General features: G+C 33.5%; 1 protein-coding gene across 1 annotated transcript in view; it reads left to right on the forward strand.

The window, feature by feature from the left end:
- LOC114330080 (negative elongation factor B) overlaps nucleotides 1-18125 on the forward strand; it is a 43192-nt gene extending 25067 nt beyond the window's left edge. Inside the window, exons 5-7 of the mRNA XM_050642609.1 lie at nucleotides 10203-10610; nucleotides 14972-15321; nucleotides 17758-18125. Of these exons, the coding sequence (XP_050498566.1) occupies nucleotides 10203-10610; nucleotides 14972-15319 (756 nt within the window). The 3' untranslated portion in view covers nucleotides 15320-15321; nucleotides 17758-18125. The remainder of the gene's footprint in view (nucleotides 1-10202; nucleotides 10611-14971; nucleotides 15322-17757) is intronic.
- Nucleotides 18126-18720: the final 595 nt, after the last annotated feature.

Below are 18720 nucleotides of genomic sequence, written 5' to 3' on the forward strand. Positions count from 1 at the left end.
TTTCCTGACTGTTGTCTAACAAATTAATTGCAAGCACATTCGCGTGGCTTTCAAGACGTACGGTGTATTTTGCACTTAACTCCACTATCATTTCACTGACGGTTTTCGTTTCCAGATCATTGTAAATATCCCTGTTAGTAACAAACCACGGAGCATCGATTATTGAACGTAACACCTTGGACTGGAATCTCTCAATTATGGATACATTCGACTTGGATGCTGTTCCCCAGAGCTGTAGACCATATGCCCAGACTGATTTGAATCTTGTGTTGTAGACTAGCAGTTTATTTCTTGTCGTGAGCTTAGACTTACGCCCTAGAAGCCAATAATGCTTACTAAATTTTATGCCCAGTTGTTTCCGTTTGTTCCATATATGGGTTCTCCAGGTTAATCCCCTGTCCAAGTGCATGCCCAAATATTTTACAGAGGTAACTGAGGGAATTACCTTATTATTTATTGTTACTGTAGGTGATTCACTATGACATTTTGTCAAAACAATATGGTTTGATTTTTGTTCATTCAATTTAATTTTCCAATTTTGTGCCCATGTATTTATTTGATTTAATACTCTCTGGAGTTTTGCAGCAGCTTCGACGGGATTTTTGTCTACTGCTAGGATTGCAGTATTGTCTGCAAAGGTGTTGGTCGTTGTATCACGATTTGTGGGTAAGTCGGCTCTGTAAACCAGATACAGTTTTGTATAGGCTGACTCAAACTTCACTCGAAAGTATCTTTCTGATAAATATGACTTCAGGAGTGTATATAGTTCCTCTGGTAAGTTCTTTTTCAGTTTATACAACAGTCCTTGATGCCAAACTTTATCAAAAGCCTGGCTAACATCGAGGAATGCTGCTGAACAGTAACTTTTTTCTTCAAATATTTTATTTATAACGTTGACCACTCTGTGAACTTGTTCGACGGTTCCATGTTCTTTCCTAAAGCCTAATTGATGGTCGGGTATCATATTTCTGTCTGTTAGTATTTTTAAAAGTCTTTTTTGTATTATTTTTTTCCATGATCTTGGACATTACTGGCATTAAACTAATTGGTCGATATGAAGTGGGCTCATTTGGAGGTTTTCCTGATTTTTGTATAAGGATAATTTCCGCAATTTTCCATTGGATTGGGAAGTGTTTTAGCCTTAATACCGCATTACACGATTGAGTTAGCATTTTAATTGCTTTGGTAGGTAGATTTTTAATTACCTCACCTGTGATTAAGTCGTAGCCAGGTGCTTTCTTTTTTGTTAGATTAATGTTGATTATGTTTTGAACTTCTTTGGGTGATACGTCTAGTGTGTTTTTTCCTGTCGGTGTTTGGTTCTGTAGAAAATTGTAGATTTCTTGATCGTTATTTGTTGCAGCAGCTGGTATAGGTTTGAAAACTTCTTCTAGGTATTCGCCGAAAGTTCCTGCCTTTTCATTGTTTGCCCACATTGGCCCATGTTCCGTTGGATTTTCTAATTGGTGGGATATGACGATGTTGCTGTTTTAATTTTTTTTAGCCTTCCATAGCGCATAATCGCTGACATCTGACGGCGTTAAATTTTCTAGGTATTCTTAAACGCTGTTATTTTTTAGTTGTTTTAGTAGTTCCTTCAATTGTCGTGCTGCTCTATTGAGCCTTAACTTATCATCTGGATGTCTAGTTTGTTTCCAAGTTCTACTCAGATACCTTTTTTCAATGATTTTTTCTCTTACAGTTATTGGACAATTAATTTTTTTAATTTTTTGTTTAGCTTGTGTTGGTGGAGGTGTTGATTTCCATGCAGCTTCTTGAATCTTTGTTGTGTAATTTTGGATTTCTTTTTCTAGTTCTTCTGGTGATTATAGTGATACGTTTAGTTCAATATTTGCGTCAACCATTTCTCTGAAAGCTTGCCAGTTGGTTTTGTAATTGTGCAACTTGGGGAGAGGCTCTTTTTCCTTAATTACTGAATGTACAGTTGCTACTACAGGAGTATGATCAGACTATATATCAAAATTTGATTCGATGCTTAGATATCCCTTGGGAAGGCTTTGGCAACAAAGAAATCTAGACAGTCAGGAACTTTCTGCGGGTCGGATGGCCAGTAGGTAGGCTGATACGTAGACAAATGGTCCAAGTGTTGTTCTGATATGATTTGATGTAGTACCCTGCCTATTCCAGGAGCGCACAGTCTTGAACCCCACTAGTATATTTGGCGTTATAGTCTCCACCTGCCAGGAAACGGTTACCAAGTTGGTTAAAGAGATTACTTAAAGAATGATTGTTAGCTCTATAATTTGGTGGGCGGTATACAGCAGCTATCGGGATTGGTCCGATCCAATCTTCTGTTTCAACGGAGACTGCTTGATCTGGTTGTTCGATATTTTGTAGAATATGGTGTTTTATACCCTTTCTAATGATTATAGCTGCTCCAGCGCTGGCTCTTCTTGCTGCGTCTGGATGGGCAGCATTGTACATTAAATAGTTGAATATTCTAAAACTATTTTAAATCTTTTTTTTGATGTTAAGTGAGATTCAGATATTAGAATTATATATAGGTTGTGGAATTTTAAAAATGCCTCAATTTCATTCTTCCGATTCATGACCCCATTGGCGTTCCATTGCTACTTATATTTGATGAATTTATTTTGTACCTAAAAAAAGCGACTAATTATATCACCAAATTTAAAGGGACTTTAACTGTCTACATTTAAAAAATCGGTTATTGTTTCTTTACGCAAAATCATTCTTTAGTATCACATAATTACTGTCCTAAAATTTTACTAAGATATTCGAAATAGAACTGAAGTTACAGCTGTATTTATAACGGTACCTACCTGAGCTAAAACTCGATTGTATACAACATGCACGACGTCCGACCTGTGCAGCTGCAACTCAACACTTGGGTTCTAAAACTTGAGCAAGCACATATTTTAAATTCATCGAAAGGTATTGTTTTGAAAATCGGAAAAAATTTACAGCTTTTAAAAAAATTTATGTACAACTGCACTAAATAATTCTCTAAAAAGTTCAAAGACCCCCACTTTTTAGTACAGCGGTAAATTCACCCCCAAATCAGACGTTTTTCGAACTTCGTATAAAATCGTCTCTAAAGGACATAAAAATATAAAAAAATTAACTTTTTAAAGTTTACTTATTAGTTTTGTCTCACGAATTTAATACCGTTGGAATTAAAAAAAATGTTGTTCTGCCACAATTTTACCAAAAAAATGAATTTATTTTATTAACGTTTCGACGCCCAAGTCGGGTGTTGTTGTCAAAATACAAAATAATACTAAATAAACAAAAATGTTATTATACATTTTAAAGTAGAAGACTGTAAAATGATATTGCCAATATTGATGAGTTGCGTTCCTGGATATTGTGGTGGATATTCTTGAGTTGGGGTTAATTTCATGTAATCGAATGAACTATCTTTTAGTAAAGTCGTCCCAGGAACGCAACTCATCAATATTTGCAATATCATTTTAAAGTCTTCTACTTTAAAATGTATAATACATGCCTGAATTGCCGATATAAATGAGTCAGATTAAATAAATTATTAGAAGAATTTTTTACTAAGCAACAACATTTTTGTTTATTTAGTATTATTTTGTATTTTGACAACGACACCCAACTTGGGCGTCGAAACGATAATAAAATAAATTAATTTTTTTGGTAAAATTGTGGCTTATTTCCCATTTAAAATAGTTCATTAAAAAAAATGGTACAGCAAGGTAGAAAAGTGTCTCCCAAACAAATTAAAAAGCATCTTTTGGAAGGCGCCCTGCAGTGGTGAAAAACAACTACAAGTGCCAAAAACTTTTTTTTGTATACCTCGAAACTTTCTGAACTGCTTGAAAAAGATATAAATATAATAGTTTTTTCTTCAAGAATATTTAAAAATAGGCGTTTTTTTTTTTCAATTTAGAAAGAAAAAAGTCCCCTTAATATGACTCTAGAATCACCCAAGGACAAATGTACCCGATAATTTTAACAAAACGGACTACACAAAAACTTTACTCAAAACCCCTGACAGCAATAGATAATGTAGAAGCTGCCTAGGAGAAACTAAAGAATAACATAAAGAACAGTGTCAAGTAAGTCATAGGAGAAATAATAATAAGCACAAAGAAAAGAAATAAATGAAGTGAAAAATTTGTATATTAAACTGTGTAAAAGTATTTTATTTCCTTAGCTAAGCGCTTTCGACAAAATTGTCATCATCATCAGAGCTAATGGTCAATGTATATAAAAAGTACCACTACTTAGAGTCGTGTGCGTGAGCATCATGTTGAACATTAGAAATTCTGTGTTCTATAGTCTGTCCCACCTTGACTTTACAGTATACGAACATACGGCAATACAATCCTTATGGGAGTTTTTAGCGCGGCGATGCCGATTTTCTTCAAAAGAATTTTCAATCGGACATTACCAAGGTCCTAAAAATGTAGGTCCCTAAAAATGTTAAAATAAAACTAACCCGTTACAGTCAAGTAAAACAATATTTTTCATTGTTTTTTTGTGAGTAATAGTCATTTTCGAAAAGTAATCAGCAATTTTATAATCGATATGCGTAATAACTTTTTTTGGTTAAGAATGTTAGAATATTCAACATTAAAAGTGGATGTTGTTCTATGGTTGTTAGTTTATATATTGACAGTATTGACAGTTCTGAAGTAATGTCAAGAAAAATATAAAATAGATTGTCAGTCAAGTTTAAGTAAAGTTTTATATTGTCCTACCAGGTCCTACAGTTGAGAATAAATAAAGTATAATTGTTGATGGTCAGTTCACCTAAATTAAATTATAACAAAGAATATTAAATAAGCTTAAAATTATTACTGATAACATTGTATTGAGTAACTCATTGCTTATTTGGAAAATTTGGATCCTAATTGCAGTTTATTGTTATTCTTAATGACTGATTTCCAAGATGAAATTAATGTCATTTTATTGTGTTTACACCCTACGACAGTGGCAGTGAATAAGGAAGACGGGATTATAGAAAAAAGCTAAAATATATAGTTTAAATGTGTTTTAATTATTTCTGTAGGTACCTACGTTTTTATTAAGGTTTAACATATTTATGCGCTTAAATACATTATATCAATGTTTTATACAAAATTATTTTTATTTTGTTCACATAAAGGTATTTTTCGAAAAAAAATGTTTTAGAACCCCTGACAGCCACAAAATGTCAATAATATTAATTCCTAAGTTATTAATAGGGCTTTTCATCGATTGTCATTTGTTTCGAGCTTCTGTCATGTGTCACATAATATTAATATATCTACGTCATACGTCTTTGGTTTGTATCATTGGTATATACCAATAACGTATGACGTAGCTATATTCATATTATGTGACACATGACAAGCTCGAAACAAATGACTGAATGAAAAGCCCTATAATAGTTATCCTATAGAAAAAAGCATGTTTGCTTAAAACCTGTTTCTGATAAAATTTGGCATCACTGTTGGTCATAAGAACCTGTACTGTAAAGTCAAGGTGGGACGCACAATAGAAATAAGTCTTTTACATATGTAAATTAAATGTTTCAGTTGTCTCTTGCGCAATCCCGGAACAGGAGAAAAACATGAAAAACAGCCGCTCAAATGTTACAAACATATAAAAACTTTGTTCATGGCTTGGGTTTTTTCACCCAACCATTACGGCTGAGGAGGAATAGTTGACTAACAGTCAACTAGTCCCGGTTGGATGAAAAAACCGACGCCACGAACAAAGTTTTTATAATGTTTGAAACGTTTTAGTGGCTTTTTTTTCATGTTTTTTCTCCTGTTCGGGGATTGCACAGGAGACAACTGAAACATTTAATTAACATATTGTAAATCACTTATTTCTAGAACACAGAATTTCTAATGTTCAACATAGTACATGTGGTGAGACCGCTCTTGTCTGGAAAAATTTCTGATTCAGCTTCTTTGTGGATTCCTATTCAAAAATGTCCCCTTTAAACAAATATGAAGGATGCCGGGTGGAATTTTTGGGCAGAAATTGTTTAAACATTTTTTTTAAACAAATACAAAAGATCACGTTTTTTTGCTCCATAACATATATTTTTAAGTTTCGTGGGTCATTCTAAACAAGAAAGGTATCTTGTAAATTTTCTCAAAAATTGATAGTTTTCGAGTTATAAGCGATTTAAAATCTGAAAAATGCGAAAATACGCATTTTCGGGGCTTAAAAACTCATATTTAAATTAGTATTTTTGAGGTTGCCATATACTTAAATTGAAGTTTAAACATTCAGATTCAGGATTCTGAAGAGTGATCGCGTCTAACCTTAATTTCAATCGTTGTTTTTTAATTGTTAAATATGCATGTCCATCCGATTTTTTTGCCGGTGCGGCGCGCTCTATTCCAAAAATCTCATATTTTCCTCCGAAAAATATTTTTTATAGATTCTTTGGGACAATCTAAATAAAAAAAGTTTCTTGACATTTTTCTCGAAAAGTTAATAGTTTTAAAGTTATAAGCGATTTAAAACCGAAAATACGTTTTTTGTCATTTTTCGGATTTTAAATCACTTATAACTTTAAAACTATTAACTTTTGAAAAAAAATGTCAAGAAACTTATTTTATTTAGAATATCCCAAAGAATCTAGAAAAAATATTTTTCGGAGGAAAATAAGAGATTTTTGAAATACAGGGTGTCCCGGAAAATAGTGCGTTCCTTAAAGGTATAGGTAGAAGGCACCATGTAGAACAAAAAATTCTTATAACATTTTCTTCTAAATGCAACCGTTTGACCAAAAAATTAAAATGTATTTTGGTATGTAAATTTAAATCTGACAACTATGTGCGGTACGCAAATTTAAGCAAAGACAGTCCCATGTAAATAGATAGAAGATAGATAGTAAACAGATAGTTTTAAAGAATCCTGTTTAGTGTCAATGCCGAAAATGTTTTCGAATAGTGAGTGTATTACCTATTATGTTATTACCTATAAATGGTGTTTGTGAAAGGTTACTTGAAACATCTATTCGGTATAATAATTATTCTCAAGTAAGTACAACTTAGTTATTTCAGTTCACAAGTAAACAAATTACTGAGACATTATCTGGTGTATTTAAGTTCCACTGTAAACTATTAAAACTATGTAATTCAGTTAAAGCCCTCAGAAATACTCAGCATTCAACCCATTTAAACCTTACTAAATACATAATACTACTTCAGTTAAAAGACGTGTTTTTATGTTAAAAGATGTGTAATTCATTTAAAATTATGCAATAGGTATTTCAATACATTTCAAAAGAAAATAATTTTAGTAAACAAATCGTAAATACATAAGTATTATCTACTATTAGGTTGGATTATTTTAAATAGGTACTGTTAATCACAATCACAAACGAGTTTTTATTATGTTATTATTCCGTAGTGCGTACGATGTTGCCAGTTTATTAAAATTTCCAAACATTAAAATACAGGTATATGGAAAACAATGTTAACTTTTTTTTGGAAACGGTTAACTTTAGAAAAAAATGGTATAGGACTTTTTTGTTCCAAATTGTGTATTCTCTCTATACCTTAAAGGAACGCACTATTTTCCGGGACACCCTGTAGAGCGCGCCGCACCGGCAAGAAAATCTGATAAACATGCATATTTAACAATTAAAAGACAACGGTATAAATTAAAGTTAGACGCGATCACTCTTCAGAATCTTGAAGCTGAATGTCTAACCTTTAAATTAAGTATCTGGCAACCTCAAAAATACTAATTTAAATATGAGTTTTTAAGCCTCGAAAATGCTTATTTTCGCATTTTTCAGATTTTAAATCGCTTATAACTCGAAAACTATCAATTTTTTAGAAAAATTACAACATACCTTTCTTGTTTAGAATGACCCAAAAAACCTAAAAATATATATTTAAGAGCAAAAACACGTGATCTTTTGTATTTGTTAAAAAAAATTGTTTAAACAATTTCTGCCCAAAAATTCCGCCCGGCACCCTTCAGATTTGTTTAAAGGGGACATTTTTGAATAGAAATCCACAAAGAAACCGAATCAGAATTTTTTTCAGACGGAAGCGGTCTCACCATATGGACTAACATGATGCTCACGCACATGACTCTAAGTAGTGGTACTTTTTATATACATTGACCATTAGCTCCGATGATAACAAATTTGTCTAAAGCGCTTAGGTAAGGAAATAAAATACTTTTACACACTTTAATATACAATTTTTTCACTTCCTTTATTTAGTCAAGTGTGTATAAAATTATCAGTATTTCAACTAAATAGAAGAAAGACTAAACCACGGTTCTCCCTAGAAATCGGGAAACTGGCAAGGGAAAAGAAGAATGCTTACATAAATTATATTAACAACGAGTCCCATGAAGAATACGATTTTTAAAAAAGAGTGAGAGAAAGGAGAAATAACACAATTAAAGAACTCAAAACACATACTTACTTTTAAAACTTATGGATGGAAATGGAACACAATTAGTCCTGTCGCCATGGGGGTACAACGGCCTCCTTAATTCAGATGGACTTACCCAAGTTTTTTATGTATTTTGACCCGCAGAACCCGATTTTTTTGGGTAACAGTTGATCCGGATGTCGATAAGATTGTTATAAACAAAGAACTTGAGGAATTACATAACAGCAATTTTTCGCAAAACAAAACATTTTTTTTGTATTTTTTGGGTGATTCTCAGCAAAAAATGGTCTTACAAGTTTTTTCGTAGGATGCATAGTTTTCGAGATAAACGCGGTTGAACTTTCAAAAAATCGAAAAAATGCAATTTTTGAACCCGAATAACTTTTGATTAAAAAATAAAATAGCAATTCTGCTTTGCATTGCTAAAAATTAAGTTTTTATTTATTAAACAAAGCCATAAACACATAGTGTTTCCCGTGCCCAATGCATGCGTTTTAATGTACCTAATCTACGTGGAAATTGTCTGTATGCGCGCCTACTCGTTGGATTTCAAATGAGAAATGCATTGAAAACATCATTCAATCACTATGTTTTTATAGCTTTGTTTAACAATAAAAAAAATCATTTTTAGCAATGAAAGTAATCAAAACCGATAGAATTTGACTTGAACTTTCAAATGCGGTAAGCAGAATTGGTATTTTATTTTTCATTTAAAAGTTATTCGGGTTCAAAAATTTTTCGATTTTTTGAAAGTTAAACCGCGTTTATGTCGAAAACTATGCATCCTACGAAAAAACTTGTAAAAACATTTTTTGTTTAGAATGACCCAAAAAATACAAAAAAATGTTTTGTTTTGCGAAAAATCACTGTTAGGTGATTCCTCAAGTTCTTTGTTTATAACAATCTTATCGACATCCGGATCGACTGTTACCCAAAAAATTCGTGTTCTACGGGTCAAAATACATAAAAAAACTTGGGTAAGTCCATCTGAATTAAGGATGCCGTTGTACCCCCACTGGCGACAGGACTAAATCTACATGGAGGTCAGAAGAGAATCTGGAACATGCTAAGAAAGAAGAAGAGACCAGTCAACGAGGAAGTACTGATAAACGTTATAAATGAGGAAACATGAATATGTAAAATACTTAATCTGTACGTTAATAACAGCAAAAACAATAACAAGATAGAAATCGAATTTCGAAGATAGAAATCTTTCAAAGTAAAATTTTTTGTTGACTGGGACATGCCATAACCTCAATAATAACAACAATTGGCGGTTGTAAACATTTTATTAACAAATTATTGGTCTTAATATTATCTTAGTACTGGGGGTTGTTACCCCCGATGATGGGGTTGATTAAGTTGAACACTATTTACCAGACATATATTTATTTGCCAACACTAGATATGCCAGTAACGGGTTGGTGGACAAAGTCTATATTCTAACTACATTGATGTCCAAATAATGAATGATGAATAATGAATGATCTCTGTTTTACTTTCTCCGTATCTATAAATAAATCATAATTGTTTTGTTATGATTTCATACCTGAACGTGACCATGAAATCCTAATAGTACAAAATCAATGTCACCTACTTTACGTAATCAAAACAATGCATGTAAATAATATTTGTTTGAAACTTTTAAAAATTAAATCGATATGGATTACTCTTATTTTTTGAATGCTAATATAAATCCTGTACAATATCTTTTGACAACGATTTCCGGAGTGGAAACACATAGCAATAAACATACCATTTATCTCAAACATGCCATAAGTCAACAGTTTTAGAACCTTATTTTTATTATTTCTTAATAATTTGTTTTAGGATAATACAATTTTGATTCTTCTTCTGCGAATGTTAGCCTTAGGTTTAAGCGCTTGGGTAATGATAGACTCGCAAGATTTTAAAGAACCCAAATTAGACGCTCAAGTGGTGACCAAATTTCTTCCAGCGTTAATGTCTCTAATGGTTGACGATCAAGTGCGACAGCTGAGCGGCAAATTACCCCACGACGAACGTGAAGCTGCTATCACCGTCATCGAACATTCTGGACCTTTGCCCGACGCGGTAGAGGCATATTTGCAAGACAGTACTGTGGCTAGTATTCTTGCCATGTATTACACTTTGCATGCTGCGAGGCTAAAGGATAGGGTGGGACTATTGAGGATACTGACAGTCTTGGCTAATTGTAAAGATGACAGGGCGTTTGAGGATCCATTTTTACATTCTTTTGTAAGTATTTTTGTGATATTCTTACTTATCTATGTATAATACATTTATAAAAGTGATCAGTGACATATACGCACTGAGTACTATACAGTGATGAGCGCGCTAATAACCGACAAAATAACGCAAAAGATGGAAAACATAATACATTGCGAAACAAAAAGAGATGAAACTAGTTGAGGTGAAAATTATCGTTATAAACGTATAAATTAACATTACATTACATTATAGTTTCCCACCTTTAGACGTATCAAAGGAATATAACAACTGTCACTGTGACATTAGAATTTTATAAAATACTCCTGTCACAGACGTCTAAAGGTGGGAAACTATGTAATGTAATGTTAATTATTTATACGTTGATAACGATAATTTCCACCTCCACTAGTTCCATCTCTTTTTGTTTCGCAATGTATTATGTTTTCCATCTTTTGCGTTATTTTGCCGGTTATTAGAGCGCTCATCACTGTATACACTACTACAAAATAGTCTTTTATCTCAACAATTTAGAACAAAGGATGGATGATGTTTGCTCTATTTTTAAGCTAGCGAATAGACTTCAGATTATATGCACAAAAAAAGTCAACATATACAGTGATGAGCGCGCTAATAACCGGCAAAATAGCTCAAAAGATGGAAAATGTATTAAGTTATGAGATAAAAAGAAACGCAACTAGTGGAGGTGGGATTTTATCGGTATTAACTTATAATTTACATAACATTATGGATAGTTTCCACCTTTATACCTTTAAACGTCAGCTAGTTAACTTCGGTCATAATTCTACGTATGACGTTCTTTCAAACCTAGTTTTAATAAGTTATGTATGTCTTCTTCTTCTTTTGTTTATTGGCCTCTACCTGCATGGGTATTTGGCTAGTCCATCGTCTTGGAATAAAGGAAAATCCCTTATTCACCTACAATTTAGAGTTGATATCGGACAAATACAACAAAGATAAAAACTTTTCTCTCGTACAGGGATAACTGCCCACCATTACACAATCTGCTTCTACTTCTTCTCGTTATTTAGTTAATTGGTAATTTTGAATTGTCATGGGACAAATACAACAAAGGAAAAAACTTTTCTAATTAGCTCAGGGACAACTGCCGATCATTACAAGATTTCCCTGGTGTAAGCTTGGCGAATTATCCTGAGGGATATAACCCAATAAAAGAAGAAGAAGAAGATCATTACAAGATTGCGTAATGTGGCCTCGGTTAGTTGAAGTGAAGAACCCAGATGATTACAGACTGTTTATACAAAAGATTGTATTGTTATTTTACCCAGATTTGAATTATCTAGTCGTATGTAATTTTTGACATATTGTTCAAATTATTTATTATTTTATCCATTCATTTCCAATATTTTGCTTTCCTCATAACTACGTATGACGTTAACATGACATTAACATTTTTTTTTTATTTCGCATAAAGTAAAAATCAATTGAGACAATAAAGCAAAATAAAAACAGTTTAATTAGTAGTAATTTTTTATTCTAAAATTAACTTAATTTCTACCATGATTTTAGACGTCTCGCATTCACTCATGTCACTACAGAATTGTCGAAGGTTGTTTCAAATCCCACATTTGTGATTGTTTTTGCAACAATTAAATATTACAATTTGAAATTATGTATTGAGTTATTAACTCTAAATTGTAGATCTCTGGTGACATCTGGTGACGGTCTCAATTAGAATCAAACAAATTTATTCATTGCATCTTCTTTTTTAAACAGTGGTATTACTTTTATCTGAGTACAGTGAACCAAGATTCGTTGGAATTTTTACCTAGATGAATAGACAGGTAGTAAAATGCAATTTTAGATTTTCCCAAGTCATCTTGTAATTCATCGTTCGTTTGCTCGGCAAGTTTTAGAAAGCACGAATTCAGGTTGTTTTACCAGAACTTGGTCCCAGTAGAACTCTTTAGTTCTTCGGATCCAAAGCTTCGAACTGTTCTTCGGATTATTTGCACCTAAAGAAGTCAACATGTATATGCAATATGCAGCATAAAATGGCCGAAATTACTTTTTTATAGAGAAAATGTAAAATGTAACTCTCTTGCAGTCAATTATGGTTTAATCCCATATAAAATAATATTTACTTCGACCCCTGGCAGTGCCGGCGCTAGGGTATAAGGTGCCCGCCTGCAAAACTAGCACAGCCCCCCCCCCATACACACAGATACTCGTACAACCCCAGCCTCTGGAGTGGTATCTATCTGACCCCCCAAGCTATACCACCACCTATCCCCATCGCAGTACATAACGAATGAGGAGGCTTTGTACTGAACGTTACCTTGGATAGCCTGGGTAATGGGTAATACCCTCTGTATTAGTTTATGTGGTTAAACCACCTGATTTTAGGGGTAGCTAGAAGAGCTTTTCTCCCTATTAATGACTTGATTTTGGAATTGTGTCCTAAAAATGTGTGTTCCGGGCAGCGAGGCACCGATTTAAGTCGGTGTCCCGCTATCCGCAAATGTCACCGGTAAATAAAGTTCGGTTACAGTTTTATTGGACCGATCATCTGACTAAACAACTTCGCTTTAACTTTTTTAAGACATTGGCTAAGAGAACTAAGATTGTTTTTTTTTGTCATTTCTTCTTTTTCGGATTTTCTTTTTAGACTTGTGCCCTGATAATGTTTTTAATCCATTTTGATTTAACTAAATAAAAATAATAACTTTAAAACCTCAAGATTATGCTTCTGCAGTAATGTGACACCGTAATTTAATAATAGTACTGAGTACTTAAGGTGCTAGTACACTTTAGAAGACCAAAATAAACATTTTTTTCAATAATTTCTTTCTCGGAACCCTTATTAAAAATTAACATACAACTTTTTGCACATTAATATCTAACTCTTAGAGAGTACAACAAATATATCTTTTTTCATTTATGCGCGTACACTAATATTGGAGAGAGCGCCAAAGTCGAGGCCTCAAAAAAAATAGTTCCGATGGCGGACAGTTAATCTCATGATTGGGATCTCTGAAATAAAAAAATCGTACGGAATTTGAAAAAGGAAGGTTTTTTACTTAACAATTTGCCACAAATTGACCAAAAAATAAAAAATAAGTATTTTTTAACCATGAAAAACTGAAGAAAAAAGGGCGATTTTTTCACAAATATTTTTCAAATTTCCGTAAAAATTTTTTTTGCGGAATTTTTCCCACCAGTGGTAAACTGTCACGTAAGAAACCTTCCTTTTTCAAATGCCGTACGATTTTTTTGTTTCAGAGATCACAATCCTGAAATTAACTGTCCGCCATCGGAACTACTTTTTTTGAGGCCTGGATTTTGGTGCCCTCTACAATATTGTACGTGCATAAATGAAAAAAGATATATTTTTTCGTACTCTCTAGGACTATAAGAGTTAGATATTAATATGTAAAAAGTTTTATGTTCATTTTTATTAAAGGTTCTGAGAAAAAAATGCTTATTTTGGTCTTTTAAAGTGTATAGTACCTTAACAAATATAATTTTATATTAACTGAATGCAACACTAGATTATTTTACTGCAGAGTACAACTGAGAAACTATTCTCTATTATAATAACATGAAATAATACTAAATCTAAAGAGCTCTAAACTAAATTTTATGTAAAATGTTTATTTTAAATATTATGTTTTTATGAGATTAATACTTAACTTGATACCTATTAATAGGTAATAATACTTAAATTAGACAGGCGGCAAGAAAACAGTATCACAATCTTGTTTATTTTACTAGAAATCATTCATTTCCTCTCATAACTGCTTATACAAAACTACAACTTGCAAGAAATTTGAAGAAAATAAACAAAGCATTCTCATTAAGAGCAAAGTTGTTTGGTTGAAATATGATATCTTTGACCAATAAATTATATATATTACCACATGGTAAGAATTCTATGGGGCATTGAATATTTTTGTATATTTTACATGTGTGATTATGCAAAACGTGCGGCAAAACTAACAAATACAGATTAGGCGAATTACCATTATGACGAATTAGCATTAGCAGTATTATGACGAATTTAAACCACATTTAAAAAATGAATTTTCTATTTTAATATTTTGCATAGCACCAGCAGAAAAAAAGCTCATTCTGGCGCCCGCCTGCAGTGCATCCCTTGCAGGCCCGTTATCGCCGGCCCTGTCCCTGGGGATCTACATAGATCACTTCTGGAATCTATCGTTTACACTCTCGTATTAACATATCGTTAAAGTTGATCAATGTAGTCATACTTGGCATTGTTGAATCAACTATAGTTAGATTTAAAATGTCTTAGCCTAAATACTGACAAGACTAAACCATCTTTACAAAAAAAGAAACTTTCGTAATTATCCATTTTTTTATTAATTACATACATTATTTATTTCCAGGTGTGCTTACTCATTCACAACTCGGATGAATTCCAAGCGGAAGATTTTTGTACTGCTCTTTTCGACGAATTTTTCTTCGCTGGTCTCTCTAGAGACAACGTAACTAGGCACCTTCTTAAACTTTTATGGTACGTTCATCAAAAATTACCGACGAGTAGATTACATTCTCTAATGAAAGCCCTACAGCCAACTCATCAACACAGTGAAAAGGTTCATCTGCTGTACAAACTGCTCCAAGACAAGATAGTTTCGCAAGAAGAGACTGTGATACCTCCTGAAATGGATATTGATATTAATTCACCGTTAATGAGTGTGCCGACTCCTGCCCCCTATCATCATACATTGTAAAGGTATGTACATGTTCAAAAATGTAGGTAAAAGCCTATGGACTATGGACTGTCCAACAAGACATCAAAAATGTTTTTAATTCGGCTAAAAATGAATCAGCCGTCCAATCTAAATAGTCATCATTATTCTCGTTGCCTTCTCCCTATGCGGGGTCGGCTTCCCTAATTGCATTTCTCCACACAATTCTATCTTGGGTCATATCAATGTTAATCCCCTTTACCAACATGTCCTGCCTTATCGTCTCTCCCCAGGTCTTCTTTGGTCTTCCTCTCCTACTTCTTCCAGGAATCTGTACTTCAGCTATTCTTCGTATTGGGTGATTAACGTCTCGACGTTGAACATGACCAAACCATCTTAACCTATGCTCTCTCATTTTGGCATCAATTGGTGCCACACCTAGACTTCCCCTAATATACTCATTTCTAATTTTATCCTTCTTTGTCACTCCACTCACCCATCTAAACATTCTCATTTCCGCTTCATGCATTCGTTGTTCCTCTTTCTTTTTCACTGTCCAACATTCAGTTCAGTACATCACAGCCGGTCTTATGGCTGTTTTATAGAATTTTCCTTTCAGCTTCATTGGAATTTTTCTGTCACACAACACACCACTCGCTTCTTTCCACTTCATCCATCCAGCCCTAATTCTACGGCATGCATCTCCTTCTATTTCTCCATTACTCTGTAATACCGATCCTAGGTACTTAAAACTATTGCTTTTAACATCATTTCACCATCCAAACATACCATTTTATTTGTAGTAACTCCATCTTTAAATGAACATTCCAAATACTCTGTTTTTGTTCTACTAAGTTTTAAACCTTTTTCCTCCAGAGCTTGTCTCCACTGTTCCAGTTTTTGTTCTAAGTCTCTTTCACTATTTCCTATTAACACTACATCATCAGCATACATTAGGCACCATGGAATGCTACTCTGTAGTTTCGCTGTTATCTGGTCCAAAACTAATGAGAACAAATAAGGACTAAGCACCGAGCCTTGGTGCAATCCTACTTTCACCTGAAATTTATCAGTCTCTCCCACACCTGTCCTAACGCTAGTCGTTACTCCCTCATACATATCTCTTACAATCTTTACATATTCGCCAGGGACTCCTTTCTTATTGAGTGCCCACCGCAGAATCTCTCGAGGAACTCTATCATATGCTTTCTCAAGATCAATGAATACCATATGAGCGTTGGTCTCTTTATTCCTGTATTTTTCCATCAGTTGCCTTACAATGAAAATTGCATCTGTTGTTGATCTGCCCTGCATAAAGCCAAATTGATTATCGGATATTTCGGTTTCTTCACGTATCCGTCTATCAATTACTCTCTCCCATATTTTCATGGTGTGGCTAAGTAGTTTTATAGCCCTGTAGTTTGTACATTGTTGTATGTCTCCCTTGTTTTTGTAGACATGTACTAATATACTGCTTCTCCATTCGTCTGGCATTTGTCCAACTTCCATAATTCTATTAAATAGACCTGCTAGCCAACTTATTCCTGTCTCTCCCAATGCTCTCCATACTTCCCCAGTAATGTCATCTGGTCCGACTGCTTTTCCTTTTTTTATTGTTTGAAGCGCTTGAGCCACGTCCTCGTTTGTTATTCTGGTAACCATTGCTGTTACTGTCTCCGTTAACTCCATAGACTGTGTCAAATTCTTCATTTAATAAACTGTCAAAATACTTTCTCCATCTCTTTTTGACATCCTTTACGTGAATTAGTATTTTATTATTTTCATCTCGGATACATCTAATCTGATTAAAATCTCTTGCTTTCTTTGCTCTCTGTTTGGCTATTTTATATATCTTTGCTTCGCCTTCCCTGGTATCAAGTTGATCGTATAGGTTTGAATACGCTTCTGCTGTAGCTTTTGCTACTGCTACTTTCGCTTCCTTTTTGGCGACCATGTACTATCTATGTCCGATCTGGTTTCTTGCCACTTTTTATATAATTTTCCCTTTTATCTTTCCTTGTACTTCATTTGACCACCACCAAGTCTCTTTATCCTCAAACTTCTTTCCTGACGTTTTCCCAAGTATTTCAATAGCCGTCTCTCTAATAATATTGGCCATTTTTCTCCAAATTGTGTTAGGGCTTCCTTTCATGTTCCAACATATTTTCTCTACTATTCTTTCCTTGAATAGACCTTCTTTCTCATCTTTTAGCATCCACCATTTGATTTTTTGTGGTCCTCTCCGATATTTTTGTTTAGTTTCGCTTTTTACTTCGATGTCCAGAACAAGCAGCTTATGTTGTTGGCTTACTGTCTCACTAACTATTACCTTACAGTTCTTGCATTCACGTATGTCTTCTTTCCTTATCATGAAGTAGTCTATTTGGGATTGATGTTGTCCACTTTTGTAGGTAATAAGTTGAGTTTCTCTCTTTTTCCGTCCAATCTAAATAGTATTTTTTTAAAATTGTGTGTTACAGGTTATGAAGAGGATAGAGGACAAGAAAAGAAAGGAAGAAAAGAAATGTACAAATCATACATAAAAAAACACAACCCTTTGCTATAGTTTCAAAGTTTCTTTTCCGACCAGTCAAATATTGCAAATCATTTAACAAAATATGTGATTCTCATTAGTTTGACGGATTTCGAAAATCAAATTTTGACTTATGTTTTGACAAAATAATGTTGCATGTTTCAAGACACGACACACTGGAGAGATTATTTCTTTTAAATGAAAAATTTCTATATATCTTTTTATATATTAGATATCATGTTTTCAATAACAAACCATATTCTGTGATTGTACAACAAAGTTGTTATATAAATTAATAAAAAAAATTAATACATTTTTAATGAAGTTTTAATTTGTGAGTTCATTTATTTATTTATTCAATAAAACCAACGTACTCTTAGAAGTAGGGTTAATTTATCTACATTTCGCAATTCAATACAATGTATTCATCATTCATTCTTCGCTTGTCCACTGCTGGACATAGATCTCCTCATAATTTTCCATCTATTTCGATCTTGTGCCTCTCGCATCCAATTCCTATGACAACGTTTTAGATCATCAGTTCAACGTGTTGGTCGACGACCTCTGCTTCGGTAGTGTCATCGCCAGTTAACTTGGCGAGACGCACAAACCCAAAATTGCAGAGTGGCTTAGGGGATGGTCATCAGTCTCTGTGACGTGCGTATTCTGTCGCCAAGTTAATGATCTATTGGTCTCCATTCCAGTATCCGCTTTGTCCATTTGTTATCTGTCATTCGAGCCATTCATTCGAGACATACAAACATTCATTTTTATCTATATAGAAGAGGTAATATTTAGATGGCTGTTAAAAAATAACGGTTGGTGATAGAAAAGTGAAAATTTAGGGTTGAATATATCTTTTGGTTCTACATCGTATAAAATTAAAAAAGAACAGTTTGTCAAAAAAAAT

This window comes from Diabrotica virgifera, chromosome 2 (assembly GCF_917563875.1).
Source record: "Diabrotica virgifera virgifera chromosome 2, PGI_DIABVI_V3a".
Classification (NCBI taxonomy): domain Eukaryota; kingdom Metazoa; phylum Arthropoda; class Insecta; order Coleoptera; family Chrysomelidae; genus Diabrotica; species Diabrotica virgifera.